The sequence below is a fragment of the Chlamydotis macqueenii genome, chromosome 6, assembly GCF_036417535.1.
Source record: "Chlamydotis macqueenii isolate bChlMac1 chromosome 6, bChlMac1.mat, whole genome shotgun sequence".
NCBI classification, from domain to species: Eukaryota; Metazoa; Chordata; class Aves; order Otidiformes; family Otididae; genus Chlamydotis; species Chlamydotis macqueenii.
Window position 1 is genome coordinate 30,079,117 of NC_141561.1, and position 26,840 is coordinate 30,105,956.

Sequence of the window (26,840 nt, forward strand, 5' to 3'; positions counted from 1 at the left end):
CCAACTGACTGACTCATTCTCTACAAGGCACCTGTCCAGCTTTTTCTCTCACTCATCTTTCTTCCCAACATTAATTTTTTTCCCCAATTGCACATGACCAATAGTAGTATTTTTGACTTCCATTTGATACTATATGCAGCTGTTATTTCTTACATGCTGAAGAAATATGCTTGTTCCCTTCCTAAATCAAGTAAGAAGATTTAGCAGAAGATCTCACAGCCACTACAGTTTCAAAATAAAGGCAAGAAAAAAGCCCAACACCCCAAACCACTAAAACCCAAGTTGGCAGAATATACTTCAGTGTACCTGCGGAGAAGAGAATACTCTGATGTTTCCAGTGTGAGACAATGAAGATTCCTTGACTGGCAGGCTGTTCTCCTGCTGAGGCAGAGCCACTAGGAGCAGAAAGAGACAAAATGAGAGAAGGTAAGTGCCTTTAGTTAAACCAGTAAGAATCTGCACATTAGACAAATGCAGATCTCTACTTACTGAAAGATATATTAAAATAGAAAGCAGCTTTGAAACACTTTGAAAGCATGGAGGAATGGAACTCATGAAATGCTGAGTTTCCTTGCACCTACTCGGGAGAGGCAGCTTTGTACTTCCCAGAATTTGTTTCCCAGTGCTTAAATAAATGGAAATAGAACCTTTCCCCAGTATGCTTATAGTCACTCCACAGGACATTATATGAAGGAAGGTTACAAACTGCAGTGTAACTGCTGACAACATGAATCGCACATTTAATAATAAAGCCTACCACGTATCAGACACACATGCACACAGTTTGCCTCACCCACTTATTAGCAGGCAACTGCCTTGTTGTAGTGTACATTCATAAATCACAATGTGCCTTTTACAGGACAGTCATCATCATCTTAATACTATTCAAGGGGAAATGGAGAAGTGTGACATAACTATAAACAGATTTTCAGTTTCCCAGCCTGTTCTGTATGTGCTGGACTGCTTTGTGTGGCAGATATCCCAACACATCCCTACTGGAATCCAGCTAGGAAGTAAAGCAAGCTAGGGACTGTTATGCCAAATTTGTGTGTGAAGAAGAGCATCCCACTCTAGCTCCTATTCCAGCAGTGTACAGATAGGATCTTGAGGTTCAGTTGCCCAGACCCTTCTAGCGCTTCCTGCATTTTAGCAAACGTACTCCCTGACTGAATTTCTCACCTTTTGTCCTTTTGTAGCAGTTTATTATTTCCAGGAGATCAGGTGAAACATTCATACAGACTTCTTCCAGCATCTGTACATTGTTTTCAGTTACATGACCCTGTTTTTCCAATAAAGTCAGCAATTCCAGAGCAGACTGGCAGCCAAAAGTAGAGAGTAAAATATATAATTATTGTTCCTTAGAACTCAAAGCCTGCCCCAGCTCTGTCTGCCTCAAACACTCACATTATTATCTACTTTGCTTCCTACCAACAAGGTCCAAACAGTTTTACATCACTGTGGAAGGTGGAAATGTTGTTCCATGGAAAGTTACTGGTTGCCTTATTATTTGGTAGGGTCTTGTTTAAACAGATTAACCCAAACCATATTAACAACTCTTGGTTTCAAGAAGGCTTTATTGCTGTGAAACGGTACCAATGACATATGGACATGAATCTCCTTTGCGTGTGGCTCAAGCAGGGCAAAGATTTTATTTGTCACCCTTTTATGATCTAATGCAAGACTGTGGACTGTCAGCGACTGAACTTGGCACAAAGCACCAAATTCCACACTTACGTGTCAACAGCTTCCTCCTTGCTAACCCTAACTGACTAGCCTAGTTGCAGATTATGCCCTATTCTGTCAAATACTTTTCTCTTCGTGCTTTTCCTCCTATTTCAACCCCTCCTTCTTCCCTTCCTGCCATATACACATTTGGTGCTCTCTCCTCACATACAAGAGTCATCCGTCGCTTTGGAAGACAGTTTTGCAGGAAGAATACGATACCCTTCAAATTCTCATTGGTAATGTTCTCTGACAATTCATACAGCATCTGCCTGTAACAGAGATCCAGTGAGATAAAAGCAATCAGATACTTTAAAAACGGAAAGCGGAACAGTATGGCATAGATGGCAGTAATGGAGAGACCAGAATCCCACTGCAAGCTTACCTGTATGAAGACACTCTTCCCTTGTCATGCAGACATTCTTGCACTTTCTCCTTGGTATAACCAAGTTTCTTGAGCAAGAAGTGACATTTAATTCTGTATAAGAGTTCAGCTAGTAGGAAAGTATCTTTCTCATTCAGATATTCTTCAGTCATGAGAAGCTGAAAGATGTCCACTGCTGACTTCACATTTTCTAGTTTTCTGAAGGGGAGCAAGTCAGTACACAGAAATTTTAAAGCTGCTACATCTTCAGCCCCCAGATTTTCATCAATGTTTAGAAGTTGCTGACGAAACTTCAAGCTGTCATCATCCTCCATATTGCTGGAACCAAGTCTCTCTGTCCAAAAGCAGAAAGCAAACATTAGTAACACTCGAATCTTTAATACAACAATAATTGTAATAAGATTTCATCCAACAGCTGTTTGGAAGCCCTGAATTCTCTGCAGAAAAGGAGTTTCCTTTCAAATAAATTTAAAACTTACTTTCTTCTCCAAACCCAAGACTACAACAAAGACCAGATTTGGCAGAAGCTCTGAACAATCCAGTCTAAATTTGAAGTTAGCCCTGCTCTGAGCAGAAAACTGGGCTAGATGACCTCAAGAGGTCCCCAAGTTCTTCTATTTCTTTCAAACAACTTCTACGTTGAGATGTTTGCTTCTCGACATTTTTTGTAGGTGGGAAGAGTCCCTGCAATAACTTATTACAGCTCTCAGTGGAGAGAGCACAATGATTCAGACACATTCCTTATCTGCAGTCCAAGGGCTCATTCTTCTCTGGCTGTAGCAGAGAGGTGTTCCTCTGTTACAAGTCTATCACTCAAGCTGAAGCTGTGGAATATCCATCCTCTCCCAGCCATATCTTGCTACCAGACTACATTTCACATTTGGTGTAGGAAAACCCTAAAGCCTCCCTTGTAAGCAAATGTCAACTAAAATGCAAAAGCACTCAGTCGAAACAGGCTCTGCACAAGCAACTCAATCTTACGGAAGTTGAATAGACTCTAATCACCCTTCCACTACACCAACTTCTTCCAAGTAGCATAGGCAGTTCTTCTCTGCCTGTGGAAGGTTATAGAGGTAAAAAGATGCTTCAGTGCCTTCTGCCCAAATAGACAGGTAGGTCTTTAATCTTTTGTTTAGAGCAGGTGGAAGCAGCCAAGCTTTCTACAAGAGGGAGTACAAGAAAAAATCAAGGAAGCAGAGTAGGGATAGAACCTCTGAATCCAAAGCCTTTGAAGCATATGGGAGGACAGGTCAGCAGATAAACCACAGAGCATATCATAGCATGTGGGGGCACAGAGAAGACTGTTGCATTTTTGTGTTCAGTGGCAGAACAAAATAGAATCCCCAAGTCCAGATGCCCAGTTAGGAAACGAGATTTGACAGAACCCAGGAATCCTGAATCGTGTCCTGCCCCTAAGTCATAAGTCAGAGCCTATGTAAAAAAAAAAAAAAAAAAAAAAAAAAAGAAGTGAGATTGCTTTTCCCCACAGCTCAATAGCACATTCCTTCTCTCCTCATATGCAAAATCATTTGTTGTGACACTTTCTTCACTTAAACTGCTTTCAAAAAAGTTCAGATCTCAGCCAGTTATCTACACACAGAAATTATATCACTTCACAGTAAATCAGACTTTAAATTAATTTAGCTAAAAGCTACTTTAAAATCCTATCTGGATGCTTTAATCAACTAAATTTAGCAGAATAACTTAGGTTAAACTGATTCTTGCCTGAGCTAACAAGCCTATATAACCCAAGTTCAAACTGAATTACGGCAATTCAGAATTTAGAGCAAATGATTTCAACTACATGAGTTAAAAAAATCATTGCTTTAAGAGAACAGGAGCAAGTTGTGTGTACACCCTGTGCACACAGTCATTTAATCAGCAAATCAAACTGAAGCAAGATCCAGCACAAATTCCTTAATCTACCTTTAAAATAGCTTTCAAGTCTGTGTTGTGCCATTCTTGGAAAGCTTTTTTCACTCCAAATATTTCCTGCCTGAGTCTGGATTACCCTGAAGACCTCTCAACGTGTGCTGCATTTAGTAGCTGTCTGTAACTTCTCTTCCCTGGGGGGAGGCTGGGGTGGCCCCCTCTCCCAGCACAATGAAAGGAAATACCGCCGGCTTATCTACTGCTCAGCTCACTACTACAGTGTTTTTAGAACCTTCTACCACTTTATGCATTTTACAGGTCATTTGTAAAACATCATAGTAAAAAAAAAAAAAACAGAGTCCTAAAGGAAAGAAGGAAAACGACAGAACAATTCCAATTCCAGTTCAAGAAGCTGATGCTGAACAGCGTGCACTGACACAGGACTCACCAGCTCCTCAGCTCTGCAGCCGCTCAGCCTCACGCGTACTGCTGCGGCTAGCAGGCCACTAGCAGGCACAACACCGGCACACAGAAAGGTGATGGATCAGCCTCTCTAATTCACGTTTTGTGATATATCCTTAGAGAAGGAAAATCACACAAAATAAGTAACGAAGATTATCAAATTACAATTTTTTTTTTCCTTTAAAGTTTTACTACTTGAGGCACTGCCAGATGAAAATATTTAAGAATAATGCAAAAACACGAAGTACAGGCGAAGGCTGAGGCTCAGCCCGCAGCCCCACAAGCAAGGGAAGTATTCAGCTCCGGCTCCACGGGCAGCCCACAGGCAGCTGCACAATACCGAAAGGAAGCGGAATTAAGGCTCCGGACACGGCAGCCGAAGCCCTCCTTCGCTCCGTCTCCAGTTAAATCCTCCCTTTCCTACCTCTTACAAGAATTCCAACCCCGTTCCCTCTCCCAGCAGCTGCGTGCTCAGCGCTTCCCGGTTTATTTCCCGGCCACCCGCGAACCCGCGGTGCGTGCCGAAGTGCTGAGTCACGCCCCCGCGTCTCCCCGGGCCCACCCGAAGGCGGGAACGGCAGCACCGCCTGTCCGAGGCCGTGCAGGGACGACGCGGCATCCCCAGCAGCGGGGGCGGAAAGCGGTACGCAGCCGATCAGAGGGAAGGAGTGGGGGACGCGTCCACGGAGCGCCACACCGCTGCCAGTGGGCGGGCGGGCTCCCACGCAGCGCGGCGGCGCCCTGCCCGGCCGCCGTTTCTCTCCGGTCGAGCCCGGGCCAGGGCCCTCCCAGCACTGGGCCTCAGGGCTTGCGAACCGCCTCCCCGGCCGAGGAACTCGGCTAGATAGTCTGACAAAAAGCAGCCGACGGCGCTTCCAGGACGAAGTACAAGAAGAGACCAGTAACTCTTTTCGCCTTTGCTGTCAAGCCATTTTAGAGCGGGCTACAACGTAAGCCCCAAACATTTTTGGCAGATTTTTTTTTTCACTGACAATAAGCTTGAGAGTAGTTCTTGTGGGAGAGGGTTGCAACGCTGTTTTTATGCGGGTCTGTCCCCTTTGCACCCCTGCTGTGTCATAATGCCGTTACCTCGAGGGGTTGTGCATTGGCAAAGGTTCAGGCTGTCAAGGACGGATCTGGGTTTGAGTAATACCCAGATTCCTCCTCAGCAGTGTTACTTCTGCCCAACTGTTTATATGGGCGTATGTACAGTACCAGACCAATGTCCATAGAATGATATTTAGGAATAGGAAATATTCCTAAGTCTGGTTCACCAGCAAGGGCTCTAGCCACATTGCCCACGTTGCAGAAGGCAAAAGCATGGACTGGGAGAATGAAGAACTGCCCACTGTAGCAGAAGAGCAGGTTTGAGACCATCTAAGAAACCTGAAGGTGCACAAGTCCAAGGGACCTGATGAGATGCATCTGTGGGTCCTGAGGGAACTGGCAGATGAAGTTGCCAAGCCACTGCCCATCATATTTGAGAAGTCATGGAAGTCCGGTGAGGTTCCCACTGACTGGAAAGGGGAAACATAACTCCCATTTTTAAAAAGGGAAACAAGGAAGATGACGGGAACTACAGGCCAGTCAGTCTCACCTCTGTGCCTGACAAGATCATGGAGCAGATCCTCCTGGAAATAAGGCACATGGAAAATAAGGAGGTGACTGGTGACACCAACACAGCCTCACTGAGGGCAATGCCTGACCAATTTGGTGGCCTTCTTTGACAGAGTTACAGCATTGGTGGATAAAGGATGACCAACTCATGTAATCTACCTGGACTTGTGCCAAGCACTTGACACTGTCTCACACAACATCCTTGTCTTTAAACTGGAAAGACATGGATTTGATGGATGAACCACTTGGATAAAGAGTGGGCTGGATGGTTGCACTCAAAGAATTGCAGTCAACAGCTCGATGTCCAAGTGGAGACCTGTGACGAGTGGTGTTCCTCAGGGGTCAGTATTGGGACCAGCCCTGTTTAACACCTTTGTCAATGACATGGACAGTGGGATAGAATGCATGCTCAGGAAGTTCACCGATGACACCGAGCTGTGTGATGCCGTCGACATGCTGGAGGGAAGGGATGCCATCCAGAGAGACCTTGACAGGCTGGAGAGGTGGGCCCATGAGAACCTCATGAAGTTCAGTGAGGCCAAGTGCAAGGTCCTGCACATGGGTTGGGGCAAGCCCCAACACAAACACAGGCTGGGTGGAGAATGGATCAAGAGTAGCCCTGAGGAGAAGGACTGGGCAGTGCTGGTGGATGAGAAGCTCAACATGAGCCGGCAATGCTCCCTTGCAGCCCAGGTGGCCAACCGCATTCTAGGCTGCATCAAAAGAAGCATGGCCAGCAGGTCGAGGGAGGTGATTCTTCCCCTCTATTCTGCTCTTGTGAGACCCCACCTGGAGTACTGCATCCAGCTCTGGAGCCCCAAATGTAAGGAGGACATGTTGGAACAAGTTCAGAGGAGGGCCATGAAGATGATCAGAGGGCTGGAGCACCTCTTCTATGAGGACAGGCTGAGAGAGTTGGGGCTATTCAGCCTGGAGAAGAGGAGGCTCCAGGGAGACCTTATAGCAGCCTTCCAGTACCTAAAGGGGGCTTATAAGAAAGATGGGGAGAGACTGTTCAGTAGGGCCTGTTGCAACAGGACTAGGGGTAATGGTTTTAAGATAGAGGTAGATTCAGACTGGATATGAGGAAAGATTTTTTTACCCTGAAGGTGGTGGAATGTTGGATACCTGGAGTACCAGGGGCACTTAGTGAACAATCCAGACCGAATGGAATTGTTATGTTTGTGAGCAGCAGGCCTCAAGGACATCACTGAAGCCGCTTGTGAGAAAGTACTGAAGCTGCCTGTAAGAAAGTACTGAAGCCACCTGTGAGAAAATAATGAGGCCGCCTGTGAGAAAGTAATGAAGCTCCCTGTGAGAAAGTAAATGAAGCAACCTTGAGAAGAAGGAAAACAGCTGGCATACGTGACTGGGGGCTGAACGTGAAGCAGGGTGCAGGTGGAGAGAGCCGTGCGCGTGAACATAGAGACTTAACGAATCATATTTTAGCTAGGAGCGCGTGCATGATATAGTTAGCCAATTAGTAGAGAGCTTGCGCATGATACGGAATTAGAAGGGCTATGTTAACCGGGATGTATCAACAATAAATTGGCATTTGCTTGATCATATTGGTCGTCAGCAGTGTCCGTTACTTCCGCGTCAACAGTGGAACACTGGAACAGGTTGCCCAGAGAGGTGGTGGATGCCCCATCCCTGGAAACATTCAAGGCCAGGTTGGACAGGGCTCTGAGTAACCTGATCTGTTTGGAGATGCCCCTGCTCCTTGCAGGGGGGTTGGACCAGATGACCTTTATAGGTCCCTTCCAACCTTAACTATTCTATGATTCTATGAAATAAAAGTACCCACTGGGCTCCAATAAGTAAAGAAGCAAACCAATCAAACATCAGGACTACCAATATAGGTATGCTTTATGAAGCATCTAAATAGTCACTACTTGTTGCTATATTGGATCTAACAGATCTAGCCTTATACAATATTAATGAATAGAAGTCTTAATAAACTTAATAGTAACAAGGAAAATGGTAATACAAGTAACACAATTGCAATTAAGGCAACTGGCAGTGTCATACAGTCAGGCATCTCTGTCTGAGAGGATGTCACTGCGCTAGTGAGATCCTCAAACAGTTCTGTCCCAAAATCAGCTTTTATAGAGCTGCTTTACCTACATGTAGTTACTAACAGCTGTGATCCAAAAGCACACCACAAACCACAAGCAAAGCACTCCTTTCTGTTTTCCAGAGCTAAGTGCCCGAATGTAGCAAAGTGCTTACGGCTTTGTGTCAGCAGCTTTTACTGCAGCACACGGTCCGATCTATGGGTGCAAAGGGGGAGGAAGGCGGGAGAGGGCGCAAATCATTCACCACAGGGAGAAGGGAAGAAGAAGGAAGGTAAGCAGGACCTGCCCAGTGCAGACTCCTCGGGGCTTTCAGCATCTGTAACAGCATCTGTGACACCTGTATTCCCCCACACCCTTGGGTCAATGGAGACAGAATGGGAAGAGTCTCCTTGCTCATGCTGCAGTCCAACACACAAAAAATGGCTGAATTATCTGCTGAAACGGAAAGGCTCGCTGTTCTTTATTGTCAGCTCATTTTACAGAGCTGTAGAACTTCACAGCCAAATTTAACAAGCTGTAGAGGTCTACAAGAAAAGTTGACCAAGAATTTCAAGAGTTATTCTGTGGTCTGGAGGGTGACAGGGACAATCAGTCTGACTGCATGCAGAAATTTTCTTCAGGAAACCAGCTTGAAATCCAGCATTCATAATTTAGTAGTAATAGTAATTTTGTAGTAGTAGTAACAGCACTGATTTTTACTAAATTGTGATGCTATTTTAGTAATGGTACTGATTCAAATATTTGTTATGATGTTTCTACAAATTAAGCACTGAAAATACACTTTCAGAGTAACAGAAATTTGAAAATATGGTACATACAAAAAGGCACAATCCACAAAAACTGAATTCCAAAAAGACTTGCAATGTCTTATTGATTCTAATACAGAAGCTGAAAAAAGACATTCTCCAAAACAGCCACAGAAAAGCTGTCAAATAATTTGTTACAGGAGATAGAGTTTAAATGGAACATAATCAGATATGCAGTAGATCATCCACACAGATGGCAGCTTCTTCTCAGCAACATCATTCTGCTTGTCAGAAATGTAAGACTCTGGATATCAGAAAAGAATTCTCAGAAACTTTCATAAAATGCTTCTCTGACTCAGGTATCTGTAACAGGAATCACTGTTACTTCATAAGCAGAGTTGAAAGGGGAGATCAGACATACAGCATGCTCCATCTACAACTGTTAGCACCTTAATTTCATCTTGAACATAACTTCTTTTCTTGATCATGAGTTGGCAACCATTTTAGAGATGCAAGTATGTAACAGCACAAAGTAAACTGGATTTATGGCTCCATCATGTCAATGTAGGTGGCTGAGAAAAACCATGCAACTTAAGTCTGGTGAAAACCACCACAGAATCTCCTACCTCATGGGTTGTCCATCTTTTGAGCCACTGAAGGGCATAATCTATATTCTGCCAGTTTTCTTTTCCCTCTTCCATATATACAGCACATATGAAGTACAACGAATGTCTGTTTCAGTTATCAGAAAGCAAAACTGAAATTTTTGCCATGGAGCACCGAGTCTGTCAGCCTTGTTCCAAGGCAAGCAAGGCTTGTTGACAATGCAGTAGCAGAGGAGGAGTGGCTTGTTATCTTGCTCAACAGCAGGTTCTGAAAACTAGACATTTTGGCAGTTTGCAACCACAAAATTTCACCAGCATGTCACTTTTAATGATCCTGTGCTAACGTGATAAACTCATGATGGATCCAGAATTCGTTATTTTCCTCCTGTTCTTTTGGCTACTGAATGAAAGCTTGGTATCATTCAACCACTCTATCTGCAATACCTGTACAACTTGATGCAACCCAGACCCTGCATCCAGTCACGTTCCAGACTCAAATTTCAGGTGCACAGTACAGCAGGAACAGACAGTCCCTATCACATGTACGGAGGGACACAAAAAGCTATGGAAGAAGTGACAGACAACATCTGATATCACAAAATTCCTGCATGTTAATAAACACTGACTTCAGTGCTGCTTTTCACTATGCAGCGAGTACAAGGAGTCAATCTACCCAAATACCACTCTTGAAAGAAGTGTGAAGGCAATAAATACAGCTTAGATGAATTATTACAGAATGAGTACTGCTATGGTTTAAAAATCTACTGAGAGTCTAGACATCAGTGTAGAAAATCAGTATCTGACACGATATAAGATATGTACCCACAACTCTTTGGTCATGAGAGGGCTGTGATCACTTCTGACCCAAGCAGCCAGACACAGAGACTCCCTTCCTTTTTCACTGCAAAGGTTATTTACAGGAGCCTCTACAGTTTGCAAAACAGCGTTTCTTTGTAATTTCTTAAGGAAGGGGATATGGACTTTACTTACTGTGTCATGCACTAAGGTGAAGAGCATGTACACTTCATAATCCCCAAACCAAACCTACACTGTCACAAAACTATCAGAAACAGAATATATCCTATTGCTAATATTTTAAGTAAATAGTTGTACTTAATATCACTCAAAAAACCCCCCCAAACAACCAACCCACAAAAACCCACCACATCATTAGATCCTCTAAGAATAGCCACTATTATTCTTACTTCCTTTCTCCCTTTTCTCCTGTTGTCTTCTTTTTCCTTCCAATATTGATGCTTTATTTCTCCTCCAAATCTTAATTTCCCTACATCTTCTTTGCTTGGTTCTCTCTACCTTGTTCCTGCTTGGAATTTCCATAGTTCTCTCCCTCATCTCTCTGGCTCCTCTTAGTTCCATTCTCCCTGCTTTTAGTTGTCTGTAAGGCAGCAGAAGTGCTCATCACATACAAAAGCTAGTAAGGGAAATGGGAAAAATTGAAGTGAATTTGTGAAAGAAATCACATTTATTAACATCACATAGATATATATGATAACTAAGAATCACATCTTCTTTCTACAACCACAGAAAGCATTTGTTTCACACCATTTGCTTCACTTACCAGCCACTACAGGAAGTAACCTCTAAGATTTCAAATCTATCATTTTATAACCTTTCTCTTACCCCATGAAAGATGAGTAAGGTAGAGTTTAAAAATTACATTTATGCATGCTTTAATTTATTGTAAGATAGTCAGTTATTAAATATGCAGGGTTAAAAATGAATGCTATTTTTATTACCTATCACATATAATATAAATGCTTCTGTTGATGCAGTGCAGGAAGTTCTCTACTTGACTGTGTGGAATACACATGAACATAATTTTAAGACACAAAGTATTTTTAAAGCCAGAAGCAATATGGCACTAGTTTATGAAAAGGAGCAGTTCAATAGGCCCTTTCTTCGAAAACAGTAAACTGAAAGTAAACTGGCTCCTGCCCCTGCCTTGCTATGATGCATTTATTTCCACACCTGTAACATCATGAAATTGGATTTAGTATTTTTACTTTAACGCTGTTCTCACTAACAAAACCAGAACAAACGCTCATAGAGAACAAGCTTTTACAGAATGTCTGAATTTTGCAAAAAGTTATTTTCTGTTTTACCTCTTTTACCTGTGCCTACATAAAATCAAAGTAACAAAAATAACACACGTACCCATAAAATTTTGGGTCACATTTCCCAATTCAAAGCTATCAAAAAGTTTCCATATACTTTCATTAAAGAGAGCACTATAGCTTATGAAGTAGAAAGATAAAGGAATGGAATACATAGGCTTCCAATACAGGTGAATTACTTTTCTAAATTGTGCAAAAACTTCTTCTCATCACAACCATGTATTTAACTTTTTACAGTTAACATGCAAATAAAACTGAATATAAAATAAAAAGATAATGAGTGAAGATTTAATTACAATGATAGAAAATGTACTTTATCTATTATACAAAATGGTACATTAATATAAATAAATATATATTTTAATCTTAACATTTTATATGGATAATTAAAGACTATAAGGTAAAAACTTATTCAGTGGGTTTATCCTCTTGGTCTACTCTTAACAATCCTCATCAATCAGGAGTTTAGGAACCTCTTACACCAGGAAGAGACTGGGTCTACATCACATAACAAGCACTTTTTAGACTTCAATATCTAATCTTCGCCAAACAGAAGTGATTTTTACTTTCAATTGTAGAAGCTACTTGAAAACTCTTTTTTTTTTAAAATGAAACTTAAGAAAAAAAACTTTCAAAAAAAGTTAAGAAAAATTATGTCAAGCCAACACCTAAGAAGTACAACATAGTATCGAGGAATAAGAAAAGGTCATTGCTACTAAAGTAAGTTTACTGGTCAAGCTCTCCTAATTATTATCAATATAGTAATGTATAGTGATAGTATACAATACTGTAGTATCAATACAGCTGCCAGTTAGACTTGGTCCACAATGAAAAGCATCGCTGGTGAAGTTATATATGTAAGCACACCTTTTGTGTTTTTTTGTTTGTTTGTTTGTTTGTTTTCAAATCAAATGCAGCTAGCATTTGCACTAGCAAAAAATCTTTCTGCAGTATGTTTGTTCAAGGCACTAGCACACCCTGTATTAGCAGAAACCCCTCTCCTTTCTGCTTGCATAAAGCACGTGCCAGAAGGTTGTATGCTCTAACTACACCGGAAACCAAGCAAGGCACACCAAGGCTTTGAATTTTTTTCCTGAACAGGAGACTGTATTAGGAGTATTAAAAGCTTGCAAGTGGTGTACTTTAAGAGGGAAGAGAATGCCACGAATTTAGTGACAATAAATTTCAATACATTTCATACAGGTTATACTTTTACATAACAAACAGGTTAACTGAACCCTTCATGTTAACCATCTGCTCCACTGGAGAAAAATTTCTGTATTTAGGACAATTTTCACTCATGTCTTTTTCAGAAGAACAAGGACAACTTGAAAAAAAATCAATTAATAAAAACATATCTTTTTTTTTTTCATAAGCAAAAGCAGTGAGGTTGGGGAGTTTAATTTAATCTATTCTTAAGAGCCAATGGCTGCTACACAACATTTAGGTTCAAATATGATAAAGTGTACTTCTACAGCCATGCCTGGTGCAACAAGTGTGAATCACCTTTCAGCTTCCACAAAACATCTGCCAAAATCCTATATTATTTTAACTGTGTGGTCGATTACTGTGAAGTGCTGCCACATGTGGACTCATTTTTGTATTATCAGAAAACATAGTTAGCCCAAAGCATGGCAGACCGTCTCATTTATTCCCATATAACCCTTGTGTGCTGGGGACAGTACTGATGACACAGGGTTCTGGCCAAATCACATCCTCTCATTCAGCAGGCAGATGGAATCCAAATTATCTGAAAGACCATCTATCTCCTCCTCCTGTTTTGCTACACTCTGTGGAAGCACTCAAGCCAGAACTTGTTAATGAAGAACTGGTGTTGCTGGTAGGCATTCTTTCCTGACACATTTTCCATTATTAGGTGCTGGGGAAAGCAGCCTGTGAATTTCAGTGGTTTGCACTGGCTTGTATTTGTTTTAAACATCAACAAAAGAAACTAGATCAGCGCACTGCTAATAGGTATGCTAAAAAAAAAACCACCAAAGAAACAATAGAAACACAAAATCCTGAAAAATCCAACAGCTGTACAGTTTAGTGCTCTTTCCACCCTGTTTACCTGTTGTACGATCTGTTGCAGTGCTGTATGATAGCTGTCATTCTCATCCAAGCTTTCAGAGCCTTGTGTATTAAAATATAAAATCTAGTGCCTTAACACACCAAAATGCTTCTAAGTCCCTGGGTTCAGAAGCAATAGGCACTTTAGATATACATGCAGTAACAATGCATAAAGTAAAAGTGTGCGTGAAACTGTCTGGATCATAGTGTTTCTTGTTAGCCACTTGAGACATGTCTTTTCCAACAGCAGTTAAGTGGGAGAAAGAAAAAGTTTCTTCCTCAGTGTGTGCTGGAGCAGAAGTGAGTATTGTTGGCTTGGGTCTGTGGTCTTATTCCATTCATAGACTCTTCTGTTCAGTTCCGTATGGATATCTAATATAGAGAGTTTCCTGCAGCAACAAAAGTAGAAGGAAGCTTTCCATTAGAGAATGAAACAAAACACCCTTTCAGAATCCACAAGAGAGAAGACAACTTTACACTCAGCAAGGGGAAAGTTTCAAATTTCAGTCTTTATTGCAGGGGTTACACCTCTAAAACCCAAGGCAGAATATGCATTTTGGAGACAATCTGTTATAACTCAAATCACTGTTATGAGACCAGTTATGCTGATATGATGATCTGTGATTTCATTACAGTTTTAGAGTTTTAAAAAGGTACTAAATATTAATCCTGCAACTACCTTGAAAAACAGTTGCTAGCTCCCTGGAAGATCAGTTGTACAAATGAAACTTTAGTATGTGAGTTATATATCCAAACATATCAGAATTTTGCTCAGATTCCTTTTCATAATCTCTTCAGACAGATTAAAGTTTTCTGATAGTTTAAATTCAAGTTTACAAATTGGCAATTTAATGGCTCCCTGAGTAGAGGGTTAATTAGATCTAAAGAAAGGACAAAATCCTTCCCTCTCAATTGCCTTTTCCCTGAACTTAGGCACTGACTTTCTATATTTGCAAGCAGAGCCCTTCTTAATGATAAAAGGCAATCCTCAATTTGACATAAGCCTGGTGTGTGTCTCTTTATCTTGGAGAAAGAGGATTTCCAATCCTGTCTAAAGCACTGACACACATTACCCAGGAAGTTCTTCCCTTCTCACTCTGCAAGCCCCAGTGCCATAACACACTTTAATTTTGCTCTCCAGAATCAGAAACTTCACTCCTACTTTAGACTACCTTCCTGGCCATCATTCCAGGATCAAGTATATTTGTCTTTTAACCTATGACACAGCACAAATACACTTTTCAGGACCAGACAGGATGAAACTTAAGGTGTGTTTCTCTAGGACAGCAGGCTTTCATAGGAAAAGGGTTATTTTTTCCTCTTTTAAATTTACCTTTTATGAGGATGGCGGAGCAGCTCAGCCAGACAACGCAGATAATAGGAGGATGAACTTGAAGATTTTTCTAGTGTAGACACATCCACCTTGCACTGACTCCAAAAGATGTCTGCTACTTGGGGGATAGTGACTTTCCAAGGGATTTTTGTGTTAGCAATGATTTTGTCATCATTCCCATCTACTTCCAACAGACTAGTATATTCTTGCTCATTTTCTGACACAATGTAGCTCTGAATAAAAAAAAGCTTCGGTTTTCCTAGGAGTTCAGGACATGAGTCTGCTGTAAAGTATCTCTTTATTTGTTCCAAAGGGAATCCAGAAAAGGTATGATCTGTACAGAAGATGTTCTGAGGACTTCCACGGCTGACCAATATGCAAACAAAGCTGTCACAATATCTGTGCTTCTGTAACCTTGCAACTTCAAGCAACGTTTGATTCATAGTGTTCATATTTAAATATCTGTGACAACAAACGTCATAGCCTAACCCTCTGAAGGTCTCTTCCAACACATCTGAAAAAAAGCAAGATGCAATTAAATCACAGCAAATCAGGGCTCAAACCCAACTATCTTGAATTACAATATTTACAGTATTTTGCTACTGGAAATAAGATGTTTATTTCATCTCAATAATTAAAAAATCAGGAGAACTTGATGTCGATTACAGTACATTACATACTTATAGTGCTATATGCATGTTGTCTTTAACAGGAGTTATGTATTTCATTATTGCAAACCCAGTATTATTTGGCACGTGATCTGCTCCAAATTCCACAGACACTTGCATGCTTTCATTTGGAGCCACTATCTGAAGTTCCTAGGACTTAAAATATCAGGCAAGAGAAAACATTAGAAAATGCTTCACAGAACATTCTTGAAATGGTCAGGAGTGATCTGGATAGCATGGGAAGTCTGTTTCACCTTTTAACTTGTCAAAATTGCTCTGAATTGTTATTATACAGAACTGCACAGGAAACAGAGACTCCCTTTCGTCAGTCAAAAAGGAACCTGCTGCAGTCATTTATGCATCCTATTATATAAAACAGACTTTAAGTGATGAGTTCCAGGTGGAGAATGGACACTGGAGTCTTTAACTGTGATAGAATGGCATTTTCAGGAAAAAAAACAAACAAACAAACAAAAAAAAATCAAAGCTGAACAATGAATCCTTTCAAATGTGTTAGAAGTTAAAACTGTAGATAGTTAAAAATCAAGATTTAACTCTGTTGTATTTGTGTTAACCTGTGCTGCAGGAAAATGTGCTATGCTCTGAATAGCTATTTTGGATGTTTATTAATATGGGAGCGAAACCAGATGCATGGTGGTTAAAACCACAAGTATTTAAGTCTCCAGAGAACCACAAGCTACTACTTTGATTCATACCTGTAGCATCGTATGTTTAGTATAAACGTCATACACATTGCCCATGCACAGTTTCTGATATGACAAAACATTAAGTGCCATTTTTATGTAAAATGCCTTACAGACATATGAAGCTAGACTGTTCCTTGACTTCAGAAGTTTAATCACTAATTAGCAGAGGCTATTTCAGAGGTAACTGGCAGCAAAGCAAGAGTTGTACTACGACACTGTTCTCCTGAAAAAGCCCATAGTGAAAACAGGGAACAGAGCTCAAATTTCCTCAGCAAAACACAGAGTAGATACAAACTCTCTACTGTAGTGAGGTGATAAACAGGAACTACAGTTTAATTCCAGTTGTTGGTTTAATTACATTTTGTAAAATAATTCAAAAACTTTCCAGACTTTTTTTTTTTAATTTGGAAATAGAAAGGAAAACCTCCTCTATTTTAGGCAAGAAAACATGCTCTCAAAATTCAGGTGGTAGATTCAGGATTAATACTGGTTGGCAGTTACGCACTCGGTGAAGCACTTCATCGTTAGAGGGCAGTAGTACACATGCAAAACGAGAGTCAGAAAAACGAGAGTGCTCTTCCTATAATTTACTTATCTCACTAGCACGTACGTATACACACAAAGATACAAAACTTGGCATCACCTTAGACCATACACATACTCTTAAGTGTCACAATTAAAAACAAAATTAAACCCAACAAACTAACAGCTGATACCTTAGTTTGACAATGAATCAGAAATTATACATGGTGAACTTTGGATACAGCAATTTTACTTTAAGGCAAGACAAAACACAGCATAACATCCTGCAACCTAAGATCAGGAAACATCTGTTTCTTCAACAGTAATCTCCCAACAAATCTCCACTGGCTTTTGAGCATTTCCACTCTACATAAAAAATTACCTTTTTCTCCCCTTGATTGTTTACGTGAGGATAAAAATTGGCTTCCAAACGGAAAAGTCAAAAGCAGCTATTTACAAAACAGCAAGGTGCATTTCAGTTTGAATTTTATCAGCATCCGATGAATTCACATTGGTTACATTGAGCATTTTTAGTTGTTGTAATCCTTGATCCTACAAAATCTGTTATTGGTTCAGCTTCCTCAGATTAAATCTTGCGATAGCTACAGACTAATGCACACCACAGATACAACTCCTAATTTTCTCCCTGCCTTCTTCTCTTTCTTTGGTATTTTCAGATTTCAGAAGTAATGCGGCACAGCAACTCTAGGGAGTAGTGAAACCCTTTCTAACAAACTCCTTTAAGTAATGCTGTATGTCCTGCCTCTCCTGAAACTCACTGGCAGAGTAAGGTATTTCAGTTTTGCTTCCTATCACATTAAAATGCTGGTGATGCACTGGTGACATTAAACATCTGAGACATACACATGGTTTAAGTGCTTCTGCATCCAGTGCAGACATGCATGGAGACTAAGGCTGCCCCCAGTCTTTTAGTCCTTGGCAGGCTGCCTTTGTTTTATTCTCCTCTTGAGACAAAGTCAGCAGTTTTGGTTTGGTTTTTTTTTTTTTTTGCAAGTAGAAGTGAAGAAGTACTTTAGATCAAACAATTTCATTTCTACACCCAGCAATTGCATCCCTGTTTGTTTGTTTGTTTGTTTTTCCCAGAGGTCATTGATGAACTTTGTAGGACAGACCAAAATCAGATCCCAAGGACGCTTTCCAGTTGCATGTAAGAGAGTTAAATACCTTCTGTGTCTCTCTTCTCCATGCATGGCAGGATTGTGAATCAGTTATAGTTCCTGTTACCCTAATGGCAAACCATGTCTTGTTTTATAATATTTACCTAAAATACTGTTGTCAAACAAAAATTTTACTTTGTGTCTGCTCTGCATCCACTGCTCTTCAACAACTACATCAGTAATTCTAAGTTGGTCCATCTGCTGGACCATTAGTTACAAGAAAGAGAAAAGATACACTCACAAAACTTCTTCTCCTACATCTCCTAGCCTATCACAGAACTGACTGCAAGTACTCCCTTCATTTTTATTTTTAGCCTCATGTGTTCCAATTATTAGAGTGGGGATTTTATTTTCCTTATGCAAGAATCTAATTTTTGGATTCTACAAAATCAATCAGGAAAACCTCACATTTTAACCATGACACTGACTAGTTTGAATTCTACATGCATGGTGTTGTGGTTTGGTTCTTGGTGAAGGGTTTGGTTTTGGTTGTTTTTTTTTTTTAACTAAACCAAGAGTGAAGGAGGAAAAGTTCCTTTCTCTATAAAGCTGTGGTGACAGTTTCAGTTAAACCGTGCAAGATGTAACAGAAACCTAGGTGCATTATTAATAAAGGACCACGTGCCTTCAGCTATTAAAAAATCTGTGGTGTCCAATATAATTATGCTTCAAATCCGCAACAGCTTTGGTTTTGGTTTTATTAACTGGTAGGAAACACCATCTTTACCATTTCTGCCAATAACCTGCTGTAAGACTGTAACTTAACTATTCTGTTGGACTCTGAACATCCTTTTTCTCCCTCCCAAAATTCAGTCTATCCCCTTCTTTCGTCCAGAGATTCTGCATCAAAAACCAACCAAACATTGTTTGCAATAGTTAGGGACAGTTGGATTTAACCCAGGTTAGATCTTCCAACTCTGCTTTAGAAGACTTACTAGAATTAATAGACTAGCTGACTAGGACAACATTACCCTAGCCTGGCTAGTAAACGTACATCATATTCTTTATACAAAATTGTTCTAATTATCCAAGATTAACAAGATAATAAACTTCAAATTCCAGAGACTTACCTGTGTCATTGCCAATACAGTCTAGTATCAGGCATACTCCTAAAGGGTGACTTTGCATTCTGTACTGATCATCAAACACCTGAGTAATGTGAAGAAGAAATACTAAGTTAATATGTCACTCTCTCAACTTACAGACTTACTCTTTTCTCAAATCTAACTAGCTCAGATCTATTAAATTACATTATGTTGTTTTTCCATAGAGTAGCTAGCAGAAGTCTATCTACTGAGATGTAGTATGTCTTATCTACTCAACAAAAACAAAAAATCAGGAGACACGGACAAATAATTTTTCCCCTTATTTCTAGTACAGGCTTAATTTTTGCATCTTGTGTTATGCAATCTTACTACCATAATGATCCTTAAACAAAGAATAAGACTGTACCAGAAATGAGAGAAGCAAGTTTGAGACTAAATCTTAACTCTGGATAGATCTTCACATGTTTAAAAAAAAAGAAAAAAAAAAAAATCCACCACACCCCCTTGCCCCCCCGAAAAAACCAAAACAACCCAAAAACCCCAGCTGTATGAAGTGGAGGGGCTTTTTAATGACCTGGACTATGACAGCACTGATCCTTCTACAGTACTTCCAAATTAATTTCTTTAAGTGTAACTGCTATTGAAATGTTGGGAGCTATAACCTCCCAAATGTAGAGAACTTCTGTGTTCTTCAGCTGTGCAAGCAGGCACTGCTCATCAGAACAACATTTATTTCCTTATTTATTGGAACAACCTCATTGTTCCTAAATAATCTGTAATGATTCTATCACAATTTCTCTCCCCTTTAAAAAGATTATAATCAATTTGCTATAGGTAACTCCCTGGTTCCTGGCCTATAGAAGAGCTAGTGAAAATAGCAGTAATCCATTCTTATCATTAATACCCAAAGCATACTTGTCTTCCACCTGGAGAGCAAGAGGCGAGGAGAAAATAAAGAACAAAATTTACTGCATGTAAAGAAGCCCTGTGATTTCTAATGCAGGTGGCAAGAGGTCTGACTTCCAACAGGTTTTGACGTAGCCTTAGCTAATAAATACACAAGTTCTTTGTGCACATCATAAGTACACGCATTTTGCACACTGCTGCTTCCAGAGTAACAGCAGATATTTTCTATTAAAAATATATTCTGCAAAAACAATTCACAGAACCTGTTTATGGCTGAGAAAGATACAGATATACACACTGTTCAGTTTGCATTCAATTAAGGAAATCGCAAAATGAAATACAAAGAAAACCAGAGTAAATACCTGCAGAGGTTTTTGCTGTATTTTCATGTGTACATATGCACAAGCACATACCTTATGTGACACTGATCCTGATTCCTGAATGGACATGTGGACTGGTTCTGCTGCAGTTAAAAGATACAGAAGTAATCTCAGTATGTAGGTAGTGATACTTCTTTGACATCACAGGGGTTAAAGAGGAACCTATCTAGTTCAGCCAAGTTCTTACTCATCTGGACCTCTTAGTTTCTATGTATGTTACTGAAGCTAAGAAAATCCCCAAATTGTCACCTCTAAAGTGTTATGTGTATTGCATTCTACATTGCTTGTGACTAGCAACAATCTATCCTACACAGAGATAATTAAGCCAACTACTTTTTTAAAAAACACCATATTTGAGAGGTATTTGAGTTTCCAGAACGAACACAACACACATGGTAAGAACCTGGTACTCACTGGACAACTTCCTGGTTGGCCTGGTGGAAGGTTGACCACTGAACTAGAACAAAAACTGAAGACTTAAAGGGCACAGCTGCACTACATGGGGCTCCAGAGCTGGCTAGTCAACCATTTCCATTATTTTATTAATAAACTACTTATTCGGTTAACAAGTTGTGACAGTGGAAGCCCATAACAATTTCAATAAAGTTTTAAGATCTGGCAGCAAAAACAAAGCAAATAGAAGGGCAAACAATGAGGCAAGGCTCAGTTTTTAGAGGTACCAAATACTCTCTGCTCCTGGTGTTATCGACTAGATTAGCCATAAACACAAGTATCAAACAACACTTTTGATACAATGAAATTCATTGTTTGGCTCTTTTAGATTATCAAAATGCTCTTACCCAGAATAAGACTTTGTCCATTTTGTGATTTTTCTTTGTTCACATTCTGGATCTAAAATGAAGAAAAGGTATAGTTTCCCTCTCTCCTTCAAGAATTAATAATAATGTGTTCCAAAATACAACACAATAGTATTTTCTTCTTTAATAAAATGATTACATCTTTAGATTCACCTCTATCAGCTAATCAGAATTACAAAATAACAAGTAAAAAAAACCCTAACAAAATCACAAACAAACAAAAACGTCAAACTTGTTCCTCCTCAGAAAAAAATTACTAGCTTGCCATGAACAGCAAAGAAAAGCTTATTCCCTAAAATAGTAAAACAAACAAAAAAACCTCTGAAGATGTGAATTTTGTGTCCTATAGAGCAGCAGGGAGGAACTTTCACTGAATTAGGAAATTGTAACAATATTATTGTAATATGGAAAGCCAATGCAAACTCCTTCCCATTAGTAGTCTGGAAAAAAACCACTGTTGTGGCTTTGTTAGTAAAGACAAATAGCATCACTGGTGTCTTGTATATAAGCTTTATACATACATATTTACTGAACACAACAGAAATAATAAGACTTTAAGTAAGGTTATACTATTACAATATCAGCTGTAACCAAATACAAAGAATACTGAATGCAACAGGATTTGATGACTTTTCACATACTGAAATATCTTCTTTAAAATGAGATTAAAACATAAAAAAAAAACAACTGAAAAGCTCTCCTTAAAAAGCCATAACCTGCAGCTTCCAAAGCTAAAAGCTACTTTCCCTGCAAAATCCGGAAGAATAATATGTTTTGCAAAGAACAGTCAAATCAAAACTTTTCACTCCCCAGAGCAGCAGCAAAAAAAACCACTTGCAAGATACAGATTTTATACATCCAACTAATAGGAAAAAAAAAAAAAAATCACAGAAGCTTTTTAAAAGGGATCTTTCCCAGCCAGAAGATTTAAATTAGACTCTAAACCCAGCAAATAACAGGAATAAGAGAAATAAATGAAGTAATATTTCAGTTACTAGCAATCTCTCATTCCTTAGGCTCCCTTTCAAACGCCTAGCATTATTTAGAAATAAAGGATCTGTCTTGATTTATTGTATACTTACCCCTGAATTATAAGGAGGATCAATCAGACTGAGATTAGGGAGAGATGCCTGAAGTGCATTTACATACACTGGCTGAGAATGAACGGAGGACATTAAAGCTGAAAATTTAACAGAAACACACAGAGAAATACACCATGATGTATCAGCTATCTTAAAAGCCTAAAACTGTGAAGCATGCAAATACTCGGACTTGTAACTCATAATTTTATCTTCAGTAAGAGCACATCTGATCCTTGCTATCAAGAGTAACCAGTGCAAAAATAGCATCTTACCTTCATGTTTGTACTTCTGAATCTTCCTAATCAGGTCTATCCTGCGAATATTTTGAAAACAATTTTCTAACAAATCCAGTTGATTAGGAGCCACCAAATTTAGTTTCTCCAAGTCAATCACAAGAGCTAGAAAACTCTAGAATGGCAAAAGAAAAACCAAGCTGTCATATCAGTAGTTTGTTCTCTATAAGTAAGTGAGAAAAGCAACCCAGAAAATAATGTGGGGAGGACATAAAGGTTGTATATTCAAGAACAAGGGACAGTACCTTCTGAAACACTAAAAAAAATATCTGGAAGATACAAGAATTCTTGGTATTATCATAGGAGTAATGGAAACTATTAAATTATATTTTTAGAAACAAATCAAAGTTTTTGAAGAAGGAGTTTTGCATTTCCTTGTTGCTACAAAGCCTGCCACTTGCAATGTCACCTCACATGCCACAAAGCAAGAGCTAAGAAAAGCTTTGGGGAATTTGCAGGGCTTCTCTCCTGCTTCAGGAAAAAACCTCCAAGAAGACAGAAATCTTCAATCTTCTATGCGTAGGGGTTTTCTGAACCCTCTCTACTGAATCTCTGCTTTCTCAGAGCACTTAAAATAAATATTCAGAATGTAAATGTACAAGAAAGACATAATTAAAATAAAATTGTTCTTTCGTAAGTGAAGCAGAGCACAAACCTAAAAAGTGAGCTTGTAATTCAAGATATATGTCATATGATTATTGGTTTGAGATCCTTCATATATAAGCTTTCAGATCAGTAATATTGAAGATTTTTTTAATGTCTTCTGCCTGTGTGGTTCATGCTAACACCATTCACTACAGCAAGTCTTCACTGTTCCCTCTTACTGCTTCTCATGCTTCTTTCCTTGACTTAAAAAAGCAAAAAATTAAATAGAAGCCAAGCTGCTACTCCTCCTCTACTTCCTAACTTTTTCCTACTCCTTCCTCACTACCCTTCACAGTACTGTTTCCCCTCCTTTCCTGTCTAGCTACTTCCCTTTTTACTTTAATCTCTCATTGCTCCTAAGAAGACCAGCAGAAAGACATACCTTATCTTTTGCCATTTTCATACGAGGTACATAATCTCTGAGTAGAAAACCAAGAGAACTCACTTCTTCTTTCTCCAGATTCTCATTAATCTCTACCATTAGTACCCTGAAATAAAGTTGAGATATTTCTAAAAGATTAGCTTTCAGCAAGATCCCACCCTTGCCCAACTACCCAACTTCTGCCACATCCCAGTCTTAATGTACCATTCCCAATTAAACAACAGGGAAAAAAGCCTACGCTGCTCCAAGATCCAATTACAAAATATCTACTCTTGCTAATCAGCACCTGTGTTACTCAGACTGACTATGTAATAGCCACTGCTAGGAAAACAGAAGTCTCCTTAATATTTCAATAGAGAATGAGACAACAGAAGACATCTTCAACTTTTTTACCTAGTAGTTACAGGGCTTTTATTTCAGTGAGAATTTAACACAGGAAAATCTTCCTTACGAGTACATACATCTCTTTCTGAACTCTCTCAAAGAAAATAACTGGAATTTCTTAATTTAAGCCTCTTAAAACTACAGAGTAAATGTAGTAAAAGACAGGTCCTCTGAGAAAATACCATAAGGTTATGTGCCCAAAAACAAACTAGAAAAGAAAATACTGCTAATGGTATGATGTTCCTCTAAGGCGTCATTTCTGTCTGCTAATCTAGAGCTGCACAAACATCACTGGTTTTATTGATTAACAGACACAAACTCATTAAAGGGAGATGCTTCTAATGCCATGAGTTGTAGAAGCTATTAAGGCTTATTTTAGGGGACTAACCTTTTCACATATTCTTTTATTCACATAAAAGATATTATTTTCACTATAACTCACTATAACTCTTTATTTCTTAAAAAAGAAAGAAAAACCAAATCCACAGCACCTCCCCTCAAAACAACCCATATACATTTTGAACAAAATAGAGTGGCCTTGAAATCTGAAATTTATATATTACCTGTAATCAGGGATAAGTCTGCAACTCCTGGCAAGGTTAGCTTCTACTGTTGCTTTCTCAGTCTTCAAGATCCTCCTCAGCAAGTCAAACCTCTTAACTCTGTACAACAGCTCAGACAAGCCAAGAAAAGACAATGTTTCCCTCTCATTCAAAGCCACCAAGAGCTCTCTAAGGCTGGCAGTGGCCAAGTCAGGAGCAAGGTCTCGGCACAGGAAAACCATCATCTCTTCTTCTTCTTTATCCAGTTCTTCTTCAATCTGGTGAATAAGGACAGCTGGCACTTGGCACTTGGTCATCACTTTGTTGCTGTCTCTTTAAAATTGCCAGCCTACTGTTTTTTAAACAGGAAGCCAACATGACATGAAGCCCATGTCTACCACAGCACTTCTCCGGTGTTCATTCTTAACGAGATGCATTTTTGCATAAGCAGTTCTGCGGGAGAGAATTAAAAGGTACTAAATCAGTGATCTGCTGCACAAGTTCACAATTAACTCTCCTAACTGATGTATTTCGCTTACAACTAAAATACCAACGTAGTCTACACAGACCTCCTGTTCTCAAGGGGTTCTCCCAGCTGTTCATTACAGAACAAAAAGTACTTAGTAGGTCATACTAATCAGAAAAAAATGGAAGTTCTTTTTAAAGTAAAATTACCTTACCACAAATCTGTAAATTCCATAGGAAGTGAAACAAAAGTCCTCAGCTTGCTGATGAGTTATATTTCAAGTATTTCTGGAAATAAGAGTTAAATTCCACAGCAATTTAAGTCTGAAAGTCTGTCCTCTTCCCAGCAACCCTCCACTCCACTGCTCACCACCACCTTTTCTTCCCTAAAAGTCTCAAGGCATTTTTCAGAAGAGTTTTGGGAGCTAAGAGGTAGTGTAACTACACACTGTAGACAAAAGAATTAACCCCTGCCCCCTCATATAAAACCACTGCTGTCAGGCATACACTTTGCCTTAAATGAAGTCAAAATAAAGGAAATAGTCACAATATAATATGTAATATTTTAAAACATTAATTATTTATAAATTCAGGAAAGTGTGGATTTTCTTACTTATTAGTATCATTTAAAGTGATTCCAATCTGAATGAGTCACTGGGGTTTTAGGGATTCTGCACATATACCCTCCATACTCAAAAAGATTGAAGAACCACACAAAGAAAAAATCCCAACCTTAAGTATGCAAATTGGTTAACTCTGAAGGTACAGATAAGCCATAGACTGCCTTCTTCTTCATGTGGCATTCACGTTTCACCATACTGAAAACTGAAATAAAAATTCAAAGCTAGAAAAAAATCCCACCTTTGTAATTAACAAGTAAGTAGGTTGCTATGCAAAGCTGCAGCAAAGCACTGTTAATCTTGCTGATAGCATGTCTGAATCACTAGAGGATTTTAACACGAGTAGCTGCTATGACCTCAAGGTCCCATCTTCAGAAGTAAAATGGAAGGGGAAGGTAAGGAAGCGCAGCATAGGCAAACTGTAAAATATCACAAACTCACCACATTAAAAGATCCAAGCATTACTCAGCCTAAGTACTCCTGCACTTCCATACCACGGTGTAAATGAGATCTAATGTATGTGCAACAGAGTCCTCAAAATGACACTGAGGCTCTTTTGCAGAGGCCAAGAGCATTCAACTGCAGCTGACGGTAACAAGGCTGCAGATACCCTGTTTAGCCCATCACAGCCTCCTATGTGCATTCTACGCATACTGTGCTAATACCTAGAGAAAACGCACTATTATAGTACTCCTGCTACAGCACACAACCAGAACAAAGCAACACCTATCCTCTCTTACACAGTTCTGTTCTTCGGAACCCAGAAAGGATGTGCAAAAAAACTCACAAACGAAACATCAGTAGAAGCTGCCCCTTTCAAATACCCAGGATCACAGTATTGTTAATATAGCGAGCTGAAAAGTTTTGTTTCCAACAAAACCAAACTGGGTAGAGAAAATACTTGTACTTACCTGTTCCATTTCACACACAGACTTGCAATGTTATCACTTGTACAGCTAGTGTGGAAGGGCAGCCTTCCTCTCATAAGCAGAGGAACCCCTCATGCACTGGAATGTGTTTTGTACAGTTTTCTATGAGAGGAAAAGTGTATTTATTGCTAACTTCTTATTTCTAATCTAGCATCAAACATTTGTGAGAATTCTACAGAAAGACAAAGACTGTTTTCATGACATAATGCAGTCAAGAAGGAGGAGGCACAAAACACTCTCTCATATTA

At 39.5% G+C, this 26,840-nt stretch overlaps 2 protein-coding genes across 8 annotated transcripts in view; both read right to left on the reverse strand.

Moving 5' to 3' along the window:
• Positions 1 to 13,833, reverse strand: part of LOC104485082 (caspase-10) — a 22,014-nt gene extending 8,181 nt beyond the window's left edge. For 4 of the 7 annotated variants that reach the window (XR_015258962.1, XR_015258961.1, XR_015258960.1 and 1 more), the window contains exons 1-6: positions 13,694 to 13,833; positions 10,693 to 10,919; positions 2,108 to 2,441; positions 1,895 to 1,994; positions 1,180 to 1,315; positions 307 to 395 (exon numbers count right to left, since the gene is read on the reverse strand). Coding sequence is in view for 1 of the 7 variants with exons in the window: in XM_086751431.1 (XP_086607557.1) it covers positions 307 to 395; positions 1,180 to 1,315; positions 1,895 to 1,994; positions 2,108 to 2,441; positions 10,693 to 10,864 (831 nt within the window). In the remaining 6 variants the exon portion in view is untranslated. Of the gene's footprint in view, positions 1 to 306; positions 396 to 1,179; positions 1,316 to 1,894; positions 1,995 to 2,107; positions 2,442 to 2,586; positions 2,607 to 4,368; positions 4,535 to 10,692; positions 10,920 to 13,693 lie in introns of those variants that run through there. The other 3 variants (XR_015258963.1, XR_015258965.1, XR_015258964.1) reach the window with 3 other exon arrangements.
• Positions 11,545 to 26,738, reverse strand: CFLAR (CASP8 and FADD like apoptosis regulator). The gene is made up of 10 exons (XM_010124896.2): positions 26,575 to 26,738; positions 24,600 to 25,031; positions 23,653 to 23,758; positions 22,605 to 22,740; positions 22,333 to 22,430; positions 21,233 to 21,284; positions 20,466 to 20,515; positions 19,171 to 19,249; positions 15,026 to 15,539; positions 11,545 to 14,081 (listed from the first exon to the last, which is right to left on the reverse strand). Exons 2-10 carry the CDS (start codon positions 24,893 to 24,895, stop codon positions 13,943 to 13,945), a joined length of 1,470 nt encoding a protein of 489 aa, XP_010123198.2. The 5' UTR covers positions 24,896 to 25,031; positions 26,575 to 26,738; the 3' UTR covers positions 11,545 to 13,942.
• Positions 26,739 to 26,840: the final 102 nt, after the last annotated feature.

What these genes read in the sequence shown, in the direction of transcription:
- CFLAR (XM_010124896.2), bottom strand. Translation starts at nt 24,895, where the DNA reads ATGACCAAGTGCCAAGTGCCAGCTGTCCTTATTCACCAGATTGAAGAA. An exon ending in TGGACAAAGTCTTATTCTGG is followed by an intron (nt 20,516 to 21,232) that starts GTAAGAGCATTT and finishes TTTTAACTGCAG; the next exon opens with CAGAACCAGTCCACATGTCC. An exon ending in CTGTATTGGCAATGACACAG is followed by an intron (nt 15,540 to 19,170) that starts GTAAGTCTCTGG and finishes GCTTTTTTTCAG; the next exon opens with ATGTGTTGGAAGAGACCTTC.